Source organism: Juglans microcarpa x Juglans regia, chromosome 5S (assembly GCF_004785595.1).
Source record: "Juglans microcarpa x Juglans regia isolate MS1-56 chromosome 5S, Jm3101_v1.0, whole genome shotgun sequence".
Lineage (NCBI taxonomy): Eukaryota > Viridiplantae > Streptophyta > Magnoliopsida > Fagales > Juglandaceae > Juglans > Juglans microcarpa x Juglans regia.
The window spans coordinates 31,630,563-31,654,377 of NC_054603.1; the positions used below are offsets into that span (position 1 = coordinate 31,630,563).

Here is a 23,815-nt window from a genome sequence, read left to right on the forward strand (position 1 = left end):
TTCGAATGGGTTTTTCTAAGGGATTCCAAAGCGAAGTAGTTGTACTTAATGCTAGTTGATGCAACACATTGTAAAATGTGGTGAAGGCAAATTGCGAACTGTCATATCATCATACCCGGTCAAGAGAGCAAGTAATGTGATGCGGTAACTAGCAGGGAGCCCACGTTCCTAAGGGTAGCCGTGAGGTGTCAATCCACATTGTTATATGGAATTATTTTGTTAGATTTTTTACTGTTACTTTGATGCATGGTTACAAGATCAGTGATTTTTTAAGAAGATTGCATATGAGACAAGAGTGTGTTTTTGGACAAGTACATATTCACTCTCATGCATTCATACTCATGGTTTACCTTATACAAGCTTATGTGATCTTTGCATATGTTTTTTGTTAACTTGCTGAAATTTCTTGAAATCTCATTGTGGTAGTTTCTACTACCATTTTTTTCGAAATGGTAGAAGTTGTAACAGGATCCGAAGATAATAATTTTGAAGCTGTGTAAGTTAGCCTTTAATTTACTCTTGGATAATGTCTTTATGTTTACATGTAAACTTTGCATTTTAGTTGCTCAAATTGGATTATGAAATTGCTACTTGTTACGTGTTATGATTCGTATCTTATATGCGCATGATATGCTCAAATGTTGCTTGTTAAATTTGTTGGTTCAAATTACATGTTTGGAGCTTTGAGAAATGGTATATGTTATGTTGAACTTTCATATATTGCATACAAATATATGTTTCGACATGTTCTAATTCTTTCAAGTTATACATGTGATGCACTTTTTGTATATAGCATAAGTACATGATATTGTTACATGAAAGTTACTTGATCACATGTCACATGTTTTCTAGAGCAAAGTAGTCGCACCTAACACTAGTGGATGCAACACATTGTAAAATATTGTGAAGGCAAATTGTGAACTGTCATATCATATGGACTCTGTCGTACTCACTGGATAAGAGGGCCGACAACATGATGTGGTAACTAGCAGAGAGCCCACGATTCCTAGGGGTAGCTGTGAGGTGTCCACCTACATTATTATATGGAATAAGTTTGTTAAAGTTTTAATAAGGAACGGAAAGATGATATTTTGTTACATGTTTACATTGTTACTTATGATACATGGTTACAAGATCAATGAGTTTTGAAAAAGATTGCATATGGGACAATTGGACAAGTACATCATGCATTCATACTAACGGTTTACCTTATACATGCTTATGTTACCTATATTACCTCTATGTACGTTTTTGGTTAACTTGTTGAGATCTCACAGTGATAGTTTCCACTATCATTCCCCTCGGAATGATAAAAGTTGTAATAGGATTAGAAGATAATATGCAGGATGGATGAACTACCTGATTTGATTGAGGATGAGTTTACTGTAGAAGATCGTTACCATATAACTATTTCTTATTTAGAAGCCACCTTGCAGTTTCTCATGGAGATTCAGGATATCCTAAATGGAGAATACACATTGCAATGGACTCCCAAGCTTGAAGAAGCTCTTACCCTGGAAAGTCGTTTGATTATGTGAATGACTATGCAATTAAGGCATGTGAGTTTGTATCGGTAGCTCAAGAGGTCATGCGAAGTTTTGAGTCGCCACTTCCCGGGTCCCATGTCTTAGGGAAGGGTATTTCATTTCGATGGTAACTTTGGCAATAGTGTTTGTGGTTTAAAACCTACATTATGTATTTGGAGATCTTTTGAACAGTGATTTTGGGATTTAGAGATGTTTCATTTTGGTACCATATTTAAATTTCTCAAACTTTATTTAGAAATGAACTTTTTCTACTACTATTGTTGTATATTGTAACACCCCGTATTTTAGTGTATTTTCACTGAATGATTATTTTTAATAATTCAAAAATTTATTCTCTTATTTTATAATTATTGGATATTTAAAATGTTTTATTTTATGATCTTTAAATTGTGAAAAATTAAATTGTTATGTTTTCTTAATATTTACTGTTGTACATTTAAATTGTTCTTCTTTTAATTTAATTGATTGTGGGATTTAATTATTTTATTTTCATTGTATCATTACGTTTAATTTAATTTAAGTGATTTGCTGTTTTAAAATCATTTTCGTTGGATCATTTTCTGTGACCTAAGATGTGAGGATTGAACCTCATTTATTTTCCTCCATTTTTTTTCCCTTTTTCTTTTCTTTCCTTTCTTTTTTTTTTCTTTTTCTTTCCCCAGTTTTTCCCCCTCCCGCGCGACGCCCCCTTCTCTCTCTCCCCGTCTGTTTCTTCCTTCCACCCAACCCACCGTCGTCACACCGCCCCTCCCATCAGCTTCCCCACTGGCCGGCGACCACCCCATTCCATTTCCAGCTCCTCCATTGCCGTCGTTAGCCTCCACGCGTAACACCCAGCTGCGGCCTTCTCTTCCTTCGCGCGCCGCCGTCGTGCCACCCCCAGCCACCATCTCTTCATCACTTCATCCCCGACCTCTTGGCAACCCAATGGACCCAACCCTGGCTCCGATCCATTACCGGTGAAGCACAACCAAGCACATCTCCGTTTCAGACTTTTGGCCTTAAAACTACCCTTTGCGCCGCCACCCATGGCAAACCACCACCACCATTGGCTTCACCGACCTCTCTAGGCCCTACCCTATCAATTTTAGGTCTTAGTTTGTCTCCGTTGAAAAGTGGGTATTTGAGACCCACGGCCACAGTGTATTTTATACTGTTACGTTGCTAAGTCACCACTTCTTGCACCTCCGTGATCCTTCGAAAATCATATTATAGCACTGTAAGTATTTTTTCAAAGAACTATTGTGATTTAAATATATTTTTGCACTAACTCATATTATTGTGATCTGGTTGGACATGCCGGACTGAGTCTGAGGAGTTCGGGGGTCGGATGGATTATGGACGGAGTTGTGTGTTTGGTTAGTATTGTGAATTGTTGGTTGTTGTGGTGTTGTTCATGTACATGGCATATTGCACGCATGATTATGTTTGTAAAGGAAACTAGGTTTTCGTGTACATGCATTCATGTTCATGTGTTTCATGAAAACTGGGTTTTCATGTATTAAAGGATTTTTGGGTGCGTGTGTATCACGACCCCAAGCCGAGATGGGGTATTATCTCGGTGGAGCTCCTCTGGTCACTCGGGAGCGGAATATACTGAGTGACGTCCCCTGGATTGTCGCTGGGCGACGATGGGATCGGACGAGATGGTCTCATGTCGACTTCGTGGCCCCTTTGCTAGTGGGGGCTAGAGGATGCTTGGCCACGTACGCGCTGGGCGCGGAACTAGGCATCGCTCGTTGCGTAGTGGGTGCTTGGCCACGAACGCACTGGGCGCGGAACTGAGCATCGCTACGAAGCCAGGACGTGCGGATAATCCCTAGGAGAGATCATGGTGCATAGGTTAATGGAATAATTGGCTGTTTTCTGGGAAAATAGCGTGTGTTGGTTAAAATGTTTTTATGTGATTCATTTTCTGAAAAAATGAGATTTTATTGATTTGGGTCATTTTCTGGGAAAATGACGTATTATTGTTTTGGGCCAAAATGAAATTTTGGGGTGTGTTGGAAAATATCTATTTTCGGAAAAAATAGTATTTTTTGGATTTAATGCATATCTCATCATATGCATGCATGTTGGTAGCATTAATGTATTTTTATCTCGTGGTTATTTGGGTTATACTTACCTGCAGTACCATTTTGTGGTAATGCAAATTTCGATGCAAATGAGGCTGAGGGTGAGCCTGTGGATTTGGCTCCGCCTGAGGAGTGATCTGGGATCACTCGTCTTGGTTTGAGATTTGTAAAATATTTATTTTGGATAACTGTATAATTTTTAAACATTTTTACTAGACTGTTTAAATTGTATTAACAATTCTGGTACTTAGTTATATTAATTATCCGATGCGTTGTTTTTGTACACTGTTGCATGAACACATACTTGGCACTAACGTTGGGATGTGTGACCCTGTTGTCATCATCCCGGCGTCTCGATTCCCGTGTCTCCTTACATGGGGGTCGTGGGCGCCACATATATTGCTAGTAACATGTTAGGTGCGTTGCATGTTAACTGTCATGAACGAGAGGTATTTGACGTTGTATTTGACATTTCAGTCTCCATCAAATCTCAAGCGGGGTCTAGGGGTGTCACATCAACAATCAAGAATCATATTTTACAAGTAGGTTGAGCTTCACCTAGTGTTAAGCTATGAAAAGTATTTAAGATTGCCAACAATGGTGCGTAAAGCAAAATACAATACCTTTAGGAGTATAAAGTAGAGAGTGTGGCAAAAGATCAATAACTGGAAGAATAATTATGTCTCAAGTGGGTAAGGACATACTTCTCAAGGCCATCATCCAAGCAATTCAACCTTTTATGAGTGTGTTCAAATGCCGAGAAAGCTGTGCAAAGAGATGTACTGTATGGTGTCTAGATTATGGTGGGGTCACAAGCAATATGGCAAGAGAATTCATTAGAAAAGTTGGTCAAAGATGGGGTAATAACGGCGGCCGGGGGGAGGGGGGTTTGGACTTCATAGATATAGAATATTTCAATAAATACTTTGAAGGATAAATACTTTAAACATGACCAATTTCTGGAAGCAAAACTAGGACATGGGCCCTCTCTGATATGGAGAAGCGTGTGGTCCTCTATGGATTTGTTTAAAGAATGATCGATATAGAGGGTGGGGAATGGTCAAAAGATAAAAAAATCTGGGGTGATAAGTGGTACCAATCGATTCTTCATATAAAGTTTAGTCTACTGTTAAGATCCTAGACAGAGAATCCAAAGTTAAAGAACTCATTGATAAGGACACGGGAAGATGGAATGAAAATGGCATAGAAGAAATTTTCAGAAAAGAAGAGGATGAAGTGATTTGCAACATACCAATTAGCAGAATGGGAACTAAAGACAATGATATGGGGTTATATAAAAAATGAGATTTATTCTGTCAAATTTGTCTACCATGTAAAACATACCAGAAAGAGAATAATGAGAGGAGAAACTTCAAAGCAATCTATCGCAGAAACAGTTGGCAACAGATAAGAGGATTAAAATCCTAGGTAGTGTAAAACACTTTGTTTGGAAAACAGGCCATGATATACTGCCAACTAGACAAAACCTTTTCAAGAGGCAAATCGTATATACTCGCCTTTGTCAAATTTGTGAAAAAAATGTGGAGTAGGTTGCATTCTCTATGAAGTTGTCCAGCAGCAAGTGATGTGTGAGCAAATTCAAATAGTCCTGTACAAAAATGGTCAAGATCAGAGGAAGAGTTTTTGGAGTTGTGGGAGAAATTGATAATGAAGCTACAAATTGAGGAGCTAGAGTTGGTGGCTACAATATTGAGAAGGATTTGGTTCAAAAGAAATGCACTTATCTATGAAAATCAATTTGAATGACTAGTATTACGAATGGAAATGTTTTTTTGGATTTTCAGAAAAAACAAAAACAAAAGAAATATTACAAATTAAGATATATTTTGTGAAAAAATTAATAATGATGTAATTGAAGCAGATCTATTAAAAAATGTGTAAAATTATTAAGAGTGATAAAAAGAAGGTTGACCCTGACATAATCCTGACAACTTGATATTAACCCAAATGATGCTAATTCGATTAACACACTTAAAAAGAAGAGCATTGTCCGAAAACCCTAGCACACCTCTCGCTCTCTCCCTTTTTTTTAGAGCAGCCCCCCTCAAAAAACCCAGATCAAAGGAGGGGGTTTGGAGCTTCGGCTCCTCCCTCCCTCATCCCTCCTCCCTCTTCTCTCTAGTTTTTTTCTTTTATTTTTCTGAGTTTGTGTGTTTTTATTTCAAAGTAGAGGGAAATGTCGATCTGTTGTTCTATGGATTCCCAAGGTGCCGATCCTTCAAACGGGCGAAAAATCTCGTCGAATAGAGCGACGCGTGAGCCACACACGTGGTCCAAAGTGCGCGCGTGACATCCACGCACCACCACAAGGGGAACTCTAGCGTCGCCACGTGCGGCATTTCTAGGACCAAGGCCATCGGTTTCTTCAGTTGCGCCACCACAGTCCCTATATTTGCTTTTTTTTCTCAAATGTTGAAAATGCGGATCTACAGCTTTCCAAGCTGTATTTCGCTAGTTTTTCATGTATCATTTACATTTTCTGTTATTTCCTTTGTTTTAGGTTAATAATAAAAAAGAAATAGTTTCTTTGACATTTTGTCCATAGAGTGAAAGTCATTTCCTCCTCTGGAGGGTGGGGTTTGAAATCTCTGCTTTAGGTAGAGTGTGGTCTCTCAGATGGTTTGTCTATAGAGAGTTTCTAGAAGTTAAGATCATACCAGTCACAAAGGAATTTGTGTACTGGTAAAGCTCCAACCGTGAGTAGTTGGCTTGTAATCTGGGTTTTTTCCTGTATGTATCAGTTACAACTGTAACTTCGTTTTCATAAATAAATAAAGTCTATTTCCCATAAAAAAAAATAGAAAAAGAGCTTTGTTACTCATCATCCCACACATCACACACCATACTTTTTATTTTATTTTATTCGTCCTAAACTAATTGAGTTCTTCTACTCATAATCTATACATTGCACATTTGGTAGGAGAAAAAATTAAAAAATTATATGCGGTGTATGGTGTGGGATGATGAATAGAATTTTTCTAAAAAAGAGGCTTGCAAATAACTCTTTTTCCTATTTAAGATTGAGAAATTCTATCATAAAGCTTTACACCACACAACTTCACTTAACTAATATGTGATTTGTCGTTTTTATTTTTCTATTTTAATATTTAAATATATTTGTTTAAACATAATGACAAAAATAACAAATCATATAATAGAAGTAAGCCGTGTAGTGTAAGCTTTCTATTAGGTTAGAATTAACTAATTGAGTATCCGAATCACACAAATCCAAATAACAAACACAACACTTGCATGTATTCGGAATGACTCCGACACGTAAAACATTTTTCCGATGCGTTTGCGGGTGCTTATCTTTTGCGGATGATAATGGGAATTCCTTCCCAAGCGTACATGGAGCGTGACGTAAAAATGTTTGACTTAAGTAGGTCCCACAGGGGGTTGAAATGGCAACATGCTGGCCGTCTATCTTTCTGCGACGAACGAATCAGACGTGTCATCTTGAGAGTCAAAGGAACTGTCTTTAACTAGGTGTGCCTTTGACCATGCGCCGGGAACATCAATTCTGTTTGTTTTAAATTTCTTGCAAATTTCAAAACATTGACCGGGAAACGGCCGGGGATTTTGTCATTTTTAATCAAGGTGCTCTTTGTTGAAATATCAAGTACCCTTTTAGACCTTTTTTTTTTTTAATTTTTTATATATATAAATTTTTTTGTACCCATTTAGTCCTCAATATCCAATATAATATCCAAAATAACCCTCCGAATCTGACCTCCCCGATTAAAAAAAAAAATGGAAACATTAACATGGCATTACTTAATTAAAAAATTTATATACATGTTTAATATATTAAAGCATGTTACATTAATTTATACAAAATATAATATAGCGTTAGAGTTTTAATTTTTATTATATTATAATAAGTCTCACAATAAATAATTTATTTAAATATGAACTTTTACTTAACCTTCCACATAAATTACCTTTTAACATTTTATACAAACTTTGCTATATTCTTCGTTACATCTTTCCCAATTGAGCTCGTAGATCCCATGGATTATATTTTTAAAAAGAAAAATACTACCATGTCGTCTCAATTATACCTCTCACTTTATCTCATTGACGTGTACCACTATATAGTGTCACGTGATTTTTAAAAAATAAATAAAAATACAAACATAAAAGGTATAGAATGAACCTATAGTTTCAATCTTCATCTTTTAGTGCTTTCGTACGTTATTTTGTTTTAAATATATATATATATATATATATATTTCTATTTTTTACGTTTTTAATAAACCATGTGGTACTATGTGGTGGTGCTACATTAATGGAGCAAAATGAGTGACATAATTAAGTCGCATAGTAGCAACACTCTTTCTCATATCTACTTTAGAATAAAAGAAAAAGTAAAATTCGATATAATATATTAAGTTTTTAAGGCGATTATGTAGTAGATAATGAATAATTTCCTTGTGATTAATTACTTGCACATTTGAACGAGAATGGAGATATTACATACTTCTTTTTTTAAGAAAGATGACAATACTCTAATTGTATAATTGATTGACTTTGTTTATGGAGAAGGCATACCTTTTACAAAAAGGATAAACTTGAGGGTTCCAACAATAAAAAAGATAAAGCCTTGAAACTAAGTTTCTAAAAGGAAATGAGAAACATAAAGGAAAAGTAATCTAGGAAATTAGTGCAAAATAGGCCGAAGATCTGTACAATCTAGAGACAACAAAGCAATCATATGTTTAGGTAGTTGAATAAAAGAAGAAAAACTTACGGTGTATTCCATTGCGCCATAATTGGCTAGGTTGTCCGCAAGCGCATTACCTTCTTTGTATACGTTATTAATACTAAAAATGAAAAGGTTCTTAAGATGATGTACAATACCGTCCAAATATTGGTGTAATTCTAAGGGGAAGAGTTTTTATAAAGTCAATTAACAACAATAAGAGAATCGGTCCCAACAATCAAGTCAGAAACGCTCAGTTCATAACAAAGTTAAACCAATTCTCAAAACTGACAATTCATCGAAAGTGTTGATACTTGCACTCAAAAAACAAGGCGAACCTGCAATATTACTTAAGTCTTATATCTCACTTCTTACCTCCATAATTCTATTCAAAATGAAATTATTATAATTATAATGATGGTATTTATATATATAGAAAAATATGTTTGTAATAGTTTAAAGAAATGCAGTCAAGATGCACTATTTAAGACTGATTAAGGCTAAATGTCACTCTTATTTTGTTTTCATTCCACTTTATAAATGTAAGACTTTCTATTATTTTTGGATTATCTTTTATTTTTAAAAAAATAATTTAAATGTTTGTAAATAATGTCATCGCAATGACATAAGAGTGAAATGATAATATAATAGCCTAATAAGCAAAAATTCCATCAAAACCTCACGTGACCATGTCCAAAATATGAGTGTGCAAGTGCAGTTCAAGCAAAGTTTGGCCGGAGTTTTTCGTACTGAAACAGTAACCGACATGGGGTAGGTCTCTATTCCATACTGGGTCAAATTCAGGCCATTCTGGCTGGTTTCGGTTCATTCTGGCCGGAATACCTTCTAGCCTGATTCCAATATTCTGGCTGAAATGGTGATTTCGATCCAAAATTAATCTGAACGTCTGAATGAAGTTGAATCAATGATTTTTTCATAAATCAGCTGAAAAATGAGGGACAAAATGGTATTTTTATGCCCCAATCGACTATCCTATTTTCTCCCCCTTACCGTGTGAAATCTCCTTGGAGAAATCCCAAAAAGGCTAAATGCCTAAAAGCAATGCAAGCATGCCTCTCTTTCATGCTTTTTATTTGTTCTCCTTAACATCTTAGTAATTTTTTTTTTCTTTTGTGCAAATTTCTGACATTCCGGTATATATAACATTATGTTCTAATGTTATGATATTGGGTTGGAAAGCAATAGAAGCTTTGTGTTCTGGTTAACAAACTACACACTTTATTTAATTCTATTTAGCTGTGTTTTGAATTTCTGAATTTCTCAATTATGTATGATTTTAAAAATATTATTTTAGAATATAATTTCTATATATATATATAATTTATTTATTTTATATCTATTTCGTACTAAAATATTCTATTCCATGGCTGAACGGTCATTGAGGAGAAAGTGTGTTTAGAAAAATGAACAAAATAGTAGTGAGGCTCTCGAGGGCATAAACGTAAAAACAAGAGAAAATAAAATCTCATTTCTGCTGTTTATATATATTTATTCATATTTAAATAGTTAATTTAAATCTGCGTTTCGGTAGGTTTGACCGCTGCTCATTGGCCTCCGCTCTCTCTCTCTCTCTCTCTCTCTCTCAAAAATCTTTTTCACTTCTTGGCCTCTGTCATCTGTTTCGTCGACTTGTCTGGGCTTTTTCCTTCACCAAATCAAGGCCACAGCTTTAAAATCCCACCATTTGTGGCTCTCTCTATCTCTTCGGGAGGAAGTTCCATGTGCTATGCTGCTATTTTCCAGGTTTGACTGGATTCTTTGTTTTTTCTCGGATTGGGATCCCTGGTAAAGTTTTGGGCTTTCATGTTTCTCGTGAATTTTCATTCTGCTGGAGATTTTCTAGAGATATTGGTGGTCATGATTTTGTTTTCGATGAATTTGTTAAAAAAGTTTGTTGCTTGGTTTGCCGTGTTGGGCGTAAATGCGTATGTCTAATTGTAGTAATCTTAGGTCAGCTGCAAGTTTTGGGCTTTCATGTTTCTCGTGAATTTTCTTTCTGCTAGAGATTTTCTCGAGATATTGGTGGTCATGATTTTGTTTTCGATGAATTTGTTAAAAAAGTTTGTTGCTTGTGTTGGGCGTAAATGGGTATGTCTAATTGTAGTAATCTTAGGTCAGCTACATCGAATTATCCTCTAATTTTGTTCGTTCTTCAATTGGCTAATCTTTTTTTTTTTTCTAGGTTTTAAATAATGGGTATACTCTCTATACTTTTAGGAAAAATCTGCGGTATCATGGATCTGGGTTGCTTTTTGGTCAAGTTGAGTGGATAATGATTTACGGGGTTCTTGTATTTTCTATGAAAGAAGCTCCGATGGATATTAAAGTTTTCGTTCTAATTCTTTAGGTGCTGCAACTTAATACTACTATTCCTAGAGTATTATCGCCAAGTTGTCATATTTAGATAGTGATTTGTGTATTAGATGATGTGGGAGAGACTTGGAGGGTGGTCTTTCACTCACTGATTAACATTTTAGTTGCAGTAAGATTCATTGTATAGAAATGAATTATCAAATTTTAGGTGGGATATCACCCAAGCAAGTTATGAAAAGGTGGATCGTGACCCACCCAAATTTTAGGTAGTATTTTTACAATGGGAATTGTGATTGGCACTGCTTACATGGTTTGCCAAGATACATCTTATGACAGCAACACTTGTGGAGAATCATGCACGATGCATCTGTGTAAAACTTTCTATAAAGGGCGTTGGAACTTGGAAGTTCTTACTATTGTAATATAATCGTAGTTGGTCATGCGGCAAATTGCATAAATTCTTAGGGTGTCTGACCACGTGAAATTGTCGCCAAAGGTTTATTTTTAATTCAACTTTTGAAATTGAAGTTCTAAGACCTTACTAAGTTTTAGGCTTCAACTGATTGATATGCTCTATATTTTTCTTTGCAGAAAGATAGAAGACTGCGTAACATTTTCAAATATTTATACAATAAGATGGGTTGTTTCACAGTTTTGAAGGGTAAGAAGAAAAAGTCTGAGCAGACTGTTTACATCGCACGTGCTAAACCTAAGGATCATTCACCTGCGGTGCTTCCAGAACCCCCAATTCAAACCCGGTCACTACAATCTGCACCCCCAAGTTTTAGGACAAGAGTGAAACCCATTCCACCAGTTAACAAAGTCATCAACAATAGAACACGAGCATTATCTGCTCCATCATCTCTTGACACTGCAGAACAAGATGCTCTTACATCAGTTGAATATGACGAGCAGGAAGAGTTGAGGTACCAAAATGGATCAATAAAGGAACTACGATCCCCAAGTCCACAACCTCTTCCTTTGCCATCCCCTCAGAATTCTGCAGCATTGAAGACTACTCGAAGCTTGAAGTCAGGAACTTGCAGCGGGCCTCTCTATGCTTCTGGACCACTGCCTTTGCCTCGTACAGGAACACTTCGGAACTTTTCATACGATGAGGTTGCTGCTGCTTGCTACAATTTCTCTTCAGATCGATGTGTTTCAGAAGGTCTTTCTTCCGTTATATATAAGGCTTCTTTTGGAGACGACGCTTCTAGTTCAAAGAAGTTTGAAGCAACTGTTACTCGCCTTCACCCATCCACTCAGGTAATGCATGCATATAAGGATTATTACAATCCTCAAGACTTTTTTTTCTTCATTTACTTGGTAACCTCCTGCATGATAATGGCTGTCACTTAAATATAGATAGATTTATTAGTAGTTAATGACTTCTAGCCTGCCTTCATACTCTTATTTTAACAGAAAACCAAGTTGTTTCACTGAGCACACAAAATTGTTCACGTTTTTGTCCCTCATCCCCCGTTTAATCCTCCACGTCTCTATAAACATAGCTGTTCTTATAGTTAACGTAGCTAAGAATAAAAGAAACGCCTTAGTTCTGAGACAACTCTTGGAATCTTGCAATTGGGTTGAGAGGCAGTTTAACTAAGTTAATCTCTTCACGTGCTTGTAGTGTTTCTGATTGTATAATGCCGGTTCCCCTCTTTAGGTGACAAGAGCACAATGAGATACAACTTGTGGCTTCACTTATGCTATAGAACTTTGATAGGTCACTTATGCTCTAGAACTCTATGAGCTTTCAATCATTTTGCATCATAAATATTGGAAATGCTTCACTGGTTTGTAATATTGTCACTGTGTTCATGTTTCTCCAGGGTTTGAAAGAATTCATAAATGAGGTGAGCACAATTGCATCCTTGCATCATCCAAACCTCTGTAAATTGCTTGGGTACCATGCACGTGAAGTCTCAGAACCTAGAATGTTAATATATGAGAGGCTCTTTCATGGAAGCTTGGACCGACTTCTGTATTGGAGATCAGATGGGCCTCCCATTGACTGGAATACAAGAATGAAAATTGCTTTATGTGCTGCACAAGGTCTTACTTTCTTGCACGAGGAAGGACCTTTCCAGGTAATCAGAAGTTGTCTGCACTATCATTTTATAGTTAATGAAATTGGCTGCTGTTATGCGGCTGCTTTGTGTAGTCACACTTGCCATTTAATTTGTGTACTTACCGTTTAATTTTTTCTTCCATATGAACAATAATGTCTGTTTGTAAATCCCTTTGGCTGGCTCAAGCAGCCAGGTGTGGCGTTGGTTTTTATAATTAGGAAGAAGATAATATCCTCTTGTTGATTGATGGTTAACCCTTTTTTGGTGTAAGGAAATGCTTACCCTGGTTTGTTATCTCTGTTTTATATGATTATATGGACAAGAAAATTGGATAGAGATGTAACGACGCGGGGAAAGTGCTAAGCAAGTCTGCACTATAACCCCAGAAAGACTTGTCAATTTGAAGTGTCCCTTGAATTGCTTATAAAGCCCAGTTTGACCAAGTAGCCAATCTGGGACTTGGCACCCATGACTACCTTGATAACCTACCCACTCTAATTGATCAATAATTACTATTCCAGTCTTTTGTTCCTCAAAAGAGAATTTGAAGTATATTACTTGTGTTTACTGGAAGCTCTCCATGTATTTACAGGCAATGTACAACGAATTTTCAACTGCCAACATTCAGATTGACAAAGATTTTAGTGCAAAGCTTTCAGGATATGGCTGTGTTGGCCACATTCCTGAGTTGGAGATCTCTAATAATTCAGTAGTAAGTTCTTTTACTTTGCTTAGTGATGGTGTTCTTTTTCCAGCTTAGTTGATCATGTATATGCTATTTTTAACAAAAAATTGTAGGGACATAACAAGTGTTCAACCATATAATAAAATATTTTTATAAAAATTTTGTTAGCTGTTGCTTTGACTTTGGCGTATTCGAATTTTTCAAAAAAAATATTTTATTGTGGAGTTGTAAAATGGTTGTAAATTGGTTGTGTCCATACCGGTGCTCTATTTTTAAAGACCAACTCCATGCAAAATAATATGTGCTGTGGTCACATGTACTCGTTTGTTCTTTACAAATCCTCTCTTTTCTGTGGTCTGTTTAAGTCAATGGGTTGATTAACCTTCATTTCGCTCATGTATACAGGCAGTGGCAAACCTTTCTGTGGAGACGCTGGAGAAAGGAATGCTCACTCCAAAAAGCAACGTTTGGAGCTTTGGAATTGTTCTTCTAGAGCTACTTACTGGCCGTAAGAATCTTGATAGCCGGCATCCGAAGGAAGAGAGGAATTTAGTTAAATGGAGCTGGCCTTTCCTGGCTGATGATGGTCGACTATCTCTGATCATGGATCCCCATTTAAAAGGCCGCTTCCCATCCAAAGCAGCCAGGACAGTTGCTGACATTGCACAAAGATGTCTTCAGAAGGACCCCTCAGAAAGACCCACGATGAGAACCATTGTTGAGCATCTCAAAATGATACAAGACATGAAGTATTCCTGTCGTTTTCCTCTGCAAGAACCAGCGACCATTGCTGGAAAACAGATGTCTAGGTCACCAAGTCTAAATGGAATCATTACCCCAGCTCCAAGGTTAAGTTTTTCGCCATCACCACCATCGAGAGCCCAACCATCTGTTTCTCCTACTAGGCGACCTGCCCTACCTTTGACTCTTCCTCCTCGTGCTTGTTCCTCGACCCTCTCTTTGGTGGAGCTTGAGCGGCAGGAAAGCAGAAAATCATCATCATCATCGTCATCAACTCTTCGGAGAGGTAGCGTCGAAGGGTTTTGATTGTATATAGTGGCATTTTTTTTCTTAAATTTTTTTGGTGCTTTTTGGTGATTTAACACAATATATAGAAGATAAACATGCTGCTGTTCTAGCCACGTTTCCATCCCTGGAGGTGATGAAAGAGAGGATGCTCTTTTGTAGATAGCGCAAGCCCACTCTCACTGGGTTAGATCAATTATATATTATAGGAAATTGTATGTTCCTTTTGCCACCCCTCCATTTTATTTTATTTTTTCTCATTTTCTACTCTTACTCTGTTATACAATGTATGTTGTGTAAAATCAATGCAATGTAACAGGCAATGCCTAGATAGAATTTTGCCTTCATTGAGACTACTTCAAAGCTTGACGTCTACATGCTGGAGAAGAGTCGGACGGCAGCTTCTCTCATTTTTGTATATATGATTAAGAATAAATATAGATAGAAGTCACTATTAAAAGCATCTATTTTATACACATGATGTGGCATCATTTAAATCACACATCTTTCCAAGTAAGTGTTAGGAACAATCAACTAGAAGCAGTCATGCAGTGAGTGTAAAGTGTGTACTGTTATAATGATTTTTCTCTAACATTGCTCATAATTAAAATAGTTGGCGATGGGTGGATTTTTACCGCCAAACTTAAATCCTACAAAATTGTTAAAAAGTCAAAACGGGAAACTTGTAATTATACTGAAAATTAAGGTTAATACTACTTCTGTATTAACCAGTTCGCGATAGTTATTAGCCTTTGAATTACAACTGGAGGTCCTCTATGAATTCCATTATTTATTTTCTTTGATATAATCCCAGTCAACTCATGACCTGTCCTTTCATTGTTTAACAAAATTATTAGCAGCACCCTATCCACGTGTCATTCCTATATTGGAATTTGCATGATCAGTTAAGTTAGTTGTACACCCCAGGACAGATCACTATGTAACCTTAATAATCCTCCAAATGGCTTCCAAAGCCATCTCTCAGTTCCTTTGAATACAAGAATACTTTCAATCCATCTTCTTTCATTATTATATCAATTCATCTTCTTTTATTATTATAACTTTCTCAAATATTTATACAAAATATAATAAACAATTCAACTTTTTCAAATCTCAAAATAATAATAATATTAAAAAATAATATTCTAATAATATTTTATTCAACTTATCTAAAACTATCTCATCTCATCTCACTATCCAAATGTGCGTCTAAATGGCTTCTTCTGTAGATTTCAAAAGTGATGAGCTCTTAAATAAATGATGGCTTGCATTTCATCAATGGAAGACAAAAAGTGTGAAAATTTTGGTTCGCCCTTTAACCCTTGTGTTTGCAAACACAAAGCTGCAAGGTATTTTGGATGTGTCTCGTCTATACCCCCCATCTTATTTTCAAGAGTAGTTGTTTTATCATGGTGGCCCTTTTTTCCTTTCTCCTCATCTATCTCTCTGTTTTCATTTCTTTTCACTAGCTAATGATTTGAGGAATGAAATCTTGTTGGCAGATGGATCAAAGCCAGCGACACTTGACGCTGGCGTTCTGTTTAATGTCCCAGTGTTAATAAATATAGCACTTACTCGTACGGAGTACCTTATATCAGAACGTTTTTCTTCAATGGCTCAGAATTACATGGACACATTTCTCCTCGTCTGTGGTGGTTTCCAATTGGGAATCACACCTCGCTTCAACGCCATGCCGTAGATATTACAAGCGCCCAACAACCATTTTCGTCTATTCAACTCCTCAATTAGAAGGTTATAAGAAATTCTGTTGGGCATTCTTCTTCCTTCATCCATTAGAGCCAGAACTAACAAGGCTTCATCGACCCTGCCTCCAGCACAAAGCGCTCGAATTATACTGTTAAACGTAATTATAGGTGGAGAATGCCCCATTCTTATCATATCATGCAAGTTGTCCAAAGCCTGCTCAATCTTCTCTCCCGTACATAGAGCTTGGATCATTAGGCTATAGGTGCTAAGATCTATTACATAAAACCTCTTCTTCATTTTCTCAAACACTTGATAGGCATCTTCTAGCATATCTTTTTCTTTCCAAGATCTCCTGCATAACCTTCTCAGGAAAGTATTCATCATCCTCTCATCCACTTCGAAACCATCCCCCACCATCTCCTTGTACGTTCGTAAGGCAGACCGAATCTTACTCCATTTCAACAACCCATGCAACAAAGTGCTATAACTGATGTAATCAGGCATGCAATTTCTCTGCTTCATTTGCTTCAAAACACCAATACCCTCCAATGGCCTCCCCTCCTTGCAATACCCTTGAAATAGTGTGTTGTAAGAGACCACATTTGGTGTCAACCCCATCTCTTCGGCTTCGTCAAGCAGTTCCATTGCCTCATCTGACCGACCCACTTTACAAAAACCATCCATAACAGCTGTGTACGTATAAATGTCTGGCTTCATGCTCTCCTTGATTTTCATCAGCATCTCAAATGCCTCCTCCACCCTTCCCACATAACACATCCCCTTTAACAAGCAATTGTACGTACGAACAGTGGGTTCGCAACCGATTCGGCCCATGAAATGAAGGAGCTCAAAAGCTCTCTGCAATTTACCTCTTTTGCAGAACCCATTAATGAGCATGGTGATTGTTGCTACGTCTGGGTGAAAACCCCTTTCTTCTACCATATGGTCTAACACTCGTTGGGCCTCATCCAGATGGTTTTTCTTGCAGTAGCATCTGCTGACGATGGAAAATGTCCAAGAATCTGGCTCTATTGACGCATAAGATGATAAATCAGAGAACAGTTTCAAGGCAAGGTCAGGCTCTTCAGCTATAAGTAAAGCCATGAGCAGATCATTGAAATCGGATATGGTACGAAACTCAGTATCTTTGATATAGGCAGTGAGAAACTCAGTTCTTTCCTCAGTGGGTAGTGATCCGATTGTGCCTACGAAATCAGGGACCTGAAAGCTACTAGTTCTAGGATCCACCAAGTGATTCCTATTAACATAAACCAAGTGGGAGGGTTTCCTTGGGAGAAATCGATAATGATCGTGGAGGAGGTGTATAGTATGTAGGCGAGGGCGCTCTGTTGGGTTAGAGGAAGAAAGGGAGAGTGCAGCAAGGACAATGAAGTTACCTTGGGGTGCTTTCTGATTGTGGCTTCTGCAAATGCCGAAGAATAAAGGGTAATTAGGTAAAGCGGATTGAACGGGTGACTGAAGAAGTCCGGAGGGTGCAGGACACAGAGCAGACATCATTACAGAGACAGAGAGAGAGAGACGGCGAGTACAGATATAAAGAAACCGGAAATGAGTTCGATAAAGAGGACTATGAAATCGCTCTCGTTTGTTTTCGTTTGTTGTGACAAGATGAGATATGGAGGATAAAATATTATTAAAATATATTATTTTATTTTGTAATTTAAAAAATTAAATTATTTATTTTATTTTATATAAGAATTGAAAAAAATTATAAATATAAGATTAAATGAGTTGAGAGAAATTATAAAAAAAAACAAAGTGATATTTTTCTAATTTACGAGAAAAAAATTGCATAATCATTTTGATAAATGCTAATAGAGTTACTTGATTTTATCGCTGGATTATTTTAATTTTATTTATTTAATAGTTAAAGAAGTAAATATTAATGAAATGATATTTTTTTCTTTTTTTTTTAACAATTAAAGATTTTAAAAAAATATTTAAAAAAATTAAATACACTAACGGCTTGCTAGTAATATCTTTTGAAAAATAATGAAATCCTTTACTAAAAAAAAAATCTTATAAATTTTATATTTACTCAACCTTTTCAATAAGATTATTTTTAAAATTACTTGAATCTATAACTAAATAAAAATTTATGAGAAATCCTATTTGTAGTCTCTAAGTGAAGCTGTGCGTGCAGATCCATTGATATATTTCATTAAATGGAAATTATTATAATTTGTGAGGGATATTATTGTAATTTTAAAAAGCTTTTAAAGATAAAATTATCCAGATTTACATGAACAATCTCTAAATAGAGACTGTACGGATCATTACTCAAAATTTATATACAACTATTCAATTATTTCGATAGAATTGTGGTGCGCTAAAAGAAAATGCTTGAAGTACAAAATCAAGTATTACGTCGTACACATAGAAACGGTAGTGACACGTTCTCACGTGATCCTAACAAATCAGTTAAGTTCCATAAATAATAATAAAAAAGAGTAATGTTATATATAGTCGTAGAGTGTGCAAGCGTCATACAGTCGCTTTAAAAAAAGAGTAAGGTCCACTATTAAAAATTAATTTTTTTTTCATGTAAGTCTCTTATTTATTCACTTTCTTTAAAGTGATTGCACAGCATTTGCATACTCACGAATGCAAATATCATTTTTCTTTATCCATATCTTTCACCCTTCTTGTATTGTGCTTAAGTTCAATGAAACAGAGAGTTTAACACTTTTTAAGTTTTGTTTGGATTTAAAAATTATCTCATCTCATCTTATATCATTTAAATATTAAATTTTTTTCAAAATTTTAAACAAAATATAATAAACAATTCAATTTTTTCAAATCTCAAAACAAAAATAATATTAAAAAATAATATTCTAATATTATTTTATTCAATTTTCAACTCTCATCTCATCTCATCTCAATTCAATTCACTATCCAAACCTCCCACTAATCTATGGAGTTAGGTGCCTATTTATTTATTGAGTTTTACGTTCTTTTACTCATCATTCCTACACTGCATATTTGTTAAGAGAAAAAAAAATAAAAATAAAAATAAAAAATCATGTGTGATGTGTGGTGTAAAGATGATAAGTAAAATTTTTCTTATTTAAAAATGATCCATTAGCCCAAACTCTATTACTTCAGTGTTAAAAAAAAAAAGTATTACTATTTGAAAGTCTTTACACCATACATCATTCACATGACATAATTCGATATGTAAGATTCATATTTTAAAATTTATCTTCCAAATCAAGTTATGTCATGATGATGGAGTTCATGGTTGGAGGCAAGATGAGAGTATGGACGACTTTGGCAACCAAAGGAGTCAAGATATGTGAAGCTAATTTTTTTAATGTTTATGCAAAAGTGGTGCTAGATGCTTAGCTATTGTGGCTACACAAAATCGAGACCTAGAGGAGGTAGAAGACCACGGGGAGAGCTGTGAAGATGAATTGAAGTTGTTGCCAAGTGAAGTCTGAAGCCTTCTAGAGGGCTATTGATGAGTTCTTGATATGCCTAGTGACCTACCGCCCTCGAGATCCTTTGATCACCGCATAGTGTTGACGAACAAGTCCAAGCCTATCAACGTTCCACCCTACCGGTATGCACACTTCCAAAAGGGTGAGATTGAAAGACAAATAGAGGAGATGTTGTCAAGCGGGCTCATTAGACCAAGCACAAGCTCATTTTCTTCTCTGGTCTTGTTAGTGAGAAAGAAGGATGGTACGTGAAGGTCTTGCACGGATTATAGAGCTCTTAATGAAGCAATGGTGAAGGACCATTTCTCCATTCCTATGGTGGATGAGATGTTAGACGAGTTGCATGGGGCTACGGTGTTCTCGAAGCTTGATCTACATGCGGGCTATCACCAAATTCAGATGAGAGAAGAAGATGTTTACAAAACCGATTTTAGAACTCATTCAGGCCATTACGAGTACTTGGCCAAATGGAGGGTATGGGACAAGATCCTAGAGATCGTGAAGCTCGATCCAAGAGCTTTGGAGATTTTTGAGAAGTTGGAGGCTCAAGATGATGGAGTGGTTCGGTACAAGGTTAGAGATTGTCTTATCTTTTACAAGGAGTATCTTTATGTGCCGGATGTTCCCAACTTGAGGAAGGAGATCCTTGCTCACTTTCACCATAGCAAGGAAGGGGGTCATTTCGGATGGTTGAGAACCTATATTCGAGTGAAGCACTTCTTTTATTGGGAAGAGCTCAAGAAAGAGGTCAAGACCCTTGTGGCCGAGTTTGATGTGTGTCGAAAGGCCAAGCATGACACAAGGCCACCCATGGGCTTGTTACAACCCCTACCTATTCCAGAGGCTATATGGGAGGATCTTTCGATGGACTTTGTGGAAGGGCTTCCTACAAGCCACGAGTTTGAAGTAATCTTGGTGGTGATGGACTAATTGAGTAAATATGGTCAGTTCATCTCACTAAAGCATCCCTACACGCTAAGAGTGTGGCCAAAACTTTTGTGGATAATGTGGTCAAACTTAATGGTTTTTTTCATGGTTTTCCAAGGAGCATAGTGATGGATAGAGATCGGGTTTTCATGGGTTCTTTTTGGAATGAGCCTTTTTAGTTACAAGGTAGCAAGTTGAAGGCAAGCTCTTCCTACCATCCCCAAACCGATGGGCAAACTGAGGTGGTCAATCGAACTTTGGTGCAATACTTGAGGTGTTTTTGCCATAAAGAACAAACGAAGTGGGAAGACTTTCTTCCTTGGGTTGAGTATTGATATAACACTTATTTTCATTCCCCCATTAATGCAAGCCCTTTTGAATTTGTGTATAGAAGACCACCACCCATCTTGGCCAACTATGAGAAAGGGACGACCAAGAATGAGAAAGTTGAGAAAGAGTTGATAACTAGGGATGAGATCCTAGTTAAGGTGAAAAATGAGCTTGCAAAAGCTCAAGCGTAGATGAAGAGGCACTATGATCAAGAGAGACGTGATGTATCTTTTGAAATGGGAGATTTTGTGTATTTGAAGTTTCAACCTTATATGCAAAAGAACTTGAAGAAAAAGGTGAGCTAAAAGCTATCCAAGATTGGAAAGGTGGCTTATCGATTGGAATTGTCCCCTATGGCAAAGCTTCATCCGGTGTTTCATGTGACTGTGCTCAAGAAAAGGGTTGGAGACCCAAATCTGATTGTGGAGGAGCTGCCCTTGTTTGATGAAAAGGGAAGAATGCTACTCCAACCCAAGGAGGCTCTTGATTACCAAGTGATCAAGAGGGGTAGACTAGAAGGAAGGTATGGCAAGTTTTGGTGCTTTGGCTAGGGGTTCCAAGGGAGGAAGTTTCATGGGAGGACTATGATTATATGAAGTTGAGATTTCTAGAATTTACCCTTGAGAACAAGGGCACTCTTAAAGGAAGGGGGAATGACAATAACTCTAGAAGAAAAGGTGCCGGGAGAGAAAATAAGAGCAATTGGGCAACTGTGTCTACAGACTTGGTAGGGACGTGGCAGGTCTTAGAAGGACTTTGTGGCTTAGCCAAGGCTGAGGTTTGCCTCGACTATGACCGAGCCATGGCACCTTGAACCCATGACAAGTCGTGGCCCAGCCTTGGCTGCACCACGACCCATGACAGGTTGTGGCCCAACCTCAACTGCACCATGGCCCGTGCCACACGCAGGCCATGACCCGACCTTGGTCATGCCATGGCCCTTGCCCTGCGGCCAACAGGACACGCCCATGACCATGCCACAACAGGCCATGGGTGAGCCATAGACAGGCCATGGCCCATAGCTCAGTAGCACCAAGGACCAGCCAAGGATAGGTCACGACCACACATGGTCTACCCATCAGCAGCCCCTGAGGGCCAACCAGAGACTAGCCACGGGCCAGCCTACAACATGTCATGGCAAGCCATGCCAAGGCCATGGCCAACCCATGACCAAGCAAGCCCAACCCATAGCCACCAAGGAGATATGAAAGAGGGGGACTCAAGGCTTCTAGAAGATAAGGTTGTTGGAGAGGATAGAGACAAGATCAAGCAGGACTCTCAAGTGATTACACAAGATAAGGTAGGGTCCAAGATTGACTCTAAGAGAGAAAAAGATAAAGGAAGAGTCCAAGATGAAGTCAAGACGAACCAAGACACCATGAGGGCACTATGTGGCCGGCCACCAAGAGGGGATAAGCCTATCCCTACATTTTAGGCTTTATCCCCTAGCTTTTAGACTTTATCTCTTATGTTATAGACTTTATTTTTCTAGTTTTTAGCATTTCATTTGTGTAGGGACTTTGCTAGAAAGCCCTATAAATAAAGGCCTTGTGGCCTAATTTTCATTCATTCTATGGCTTTTAGAAATCTTGGCTAGGCTTGTTTAGTTCTTTAGATTTTCGGTGCTAAGTTGATTTGCTCTACACTTGGGGGCTATTAGGGTGCAATTCGTGAATCCCTTGTAGAGAGTGGCTCTTTGCAATCCGTGAATAAGAATGACTCAATTTTATATTATTTTCTTGCTTCCATTCCAAACACCTACCCGAACCCTCATTCAACTCAAACACCAATATTTAACCTCATATTGTCGGATCTAGGCTTATGGGAAGAGATCTTGTGTTTCCCTTTATCGGTCTAGGAGGCTTCATCTTTCGGATCTAAGGAGAGGAAGGCTCATGCTTAAGGGCTAGACCAAGGCTCTTAACAGCTCAACTGTGGTGGAAAGTGTACTCGACTGTGTAATGCATGTAGTCCAGTGGTGCATCTGTATGTATGCTTGTCGTTATTGGAAAGTGTATGTTCGCCCAATGTTCCCAATTTCAATTTACTGTTAGTGTCGGAGTTTGTATGAAGTAACCTAGGCAAAGTGGTTGTGGCTTGAGTGTAACACTCGGCGTGAGTCTAGGGACTCGTAGCAGGGCGAAGGTCGGCAAGTCTAGAGACTTGTGTCCGAATGGTCGTGTGGGTGAGCGTTGTGGCTTTAGCCCGACCAATGTATCGTGACAAGTTTAGGGACTCGACTTGGCGGCACGAAGGTTGGCAAGTCTAGGGACTTGTGTCCGATTGGTTGTGTGGGTGAGCGCTAGGGCTCTAGCCCGACCAATGCACTGTGACGAGTCTATGAACTCGGCTTTGTGGCATGAAGGTCGGCAAGCCTAGGGACTTGTGTTCAACCGTTGTATCGCAGCGAGTCTAGGGACTCAGCTTTGGTGGCGCAAGATTAACAAGTTTAGGGACTTGTGTTCGACCGTTGTATCGTGGAGAGTGCAGGCACTTAAGAGCACTAGTAGTAAACTCAACAAAGTTAAAATTTGGCCAAAGTTTAACTAAATTGCATAAAAATGAGTTGTAATGGACTCAACAAAACGACAGTATTTTTAGCTTTCATCAATTTCATTGGCGAAATCTATTGAGCTCCAACTGCTAGCCAAAATATTATTTAGGCATAAAAAATTTCATCTCCCACGTGCTTTCATTTCGCATGTTCCACTGTACAATTTCATTTCTTCTTGAAAGCAAAAGCGTGTCCCACTCGGTTGTCCTTGAAATGGTTATATTTAATGCAGATAAATCACTTTCCTTAATATCAATATTTTAAGGAGAGATTATCTATCTTTGCCGTAACTTGCAAATTCTTGAAATTCTTTGAATATTTGCGTGTTCGTAGTTTCGTTTTCTTAGCAGTTGAAAAATATGATCATT

The 23,815-nt window shown here is 37.5% G+C and overlaps 2 protein-coding genes across 6 annotated transcripts; one reads left to right on the plus strand and one right to left on the minus strand.

Annotated features, from left to right (window-relative positions):
* The first annotated feature begins 9,882 nt into the window (after window positions 1–9,882).
* Window positions 9,883–14,815, plus strand: LOC121267814 (probable serine/threonine-protein kinase PBL18). Of its 5 annotated transcripts, none has more exons than XM_041171880.1 (5): window positions 9,884–10,154; window positions 11,274–11,948; window positions 12,518–12,775; window positions 13,350–13,469; window positions 13,848–14,815. In XM_041171880.1, exons 2-5 carry the CDS (start codon window positions 11,319–11,321, stop codon window positions 14,487–14,489), a joined length of 1,650 nt encoding a protein of 549 aa, XP_041027814.1. In that variant the 5' UTR covers window positions 9,884–10,154; window positions 11,274–11,318; the 3' UTR covers window positions 14,490–14,815. The 5 variants fall into 5 exon arrangements, with proteins under 5 accessions (XP_041027818.1, XP_041027814.1, XP_041027817.1 ...); XM_041171883.1 differs by having other exon boundaries at window positions 11,278–11,948; XM_041171879.1 differs by having other exon boundaries at window positions 9,884–10,112.
* Window positions 14,816–15,971: 1,156 nt separating this feature from the next.
* On the minus strand, window positions 15,972–17,731 carry LOC121266713 (pentatricopeptide repeat-containing protein At1g63080, mitochondrial-like). Its single transcript, XM_041170515.1, has one exon. It carries the CDS (start codon window positions 17,691–17,693, stop codon window positions 16,092–16,094), a length of 1,602 nt encoding a protein of 533 aa, XP_041026449.1. The 5' UTR covers window positions 17,694–17,731; the 3' UTR covers window positions 15,972–16,091.
* Between the last annotated feature and the right edge of the window lie 6,084 nt (window positions 17,732–23,815).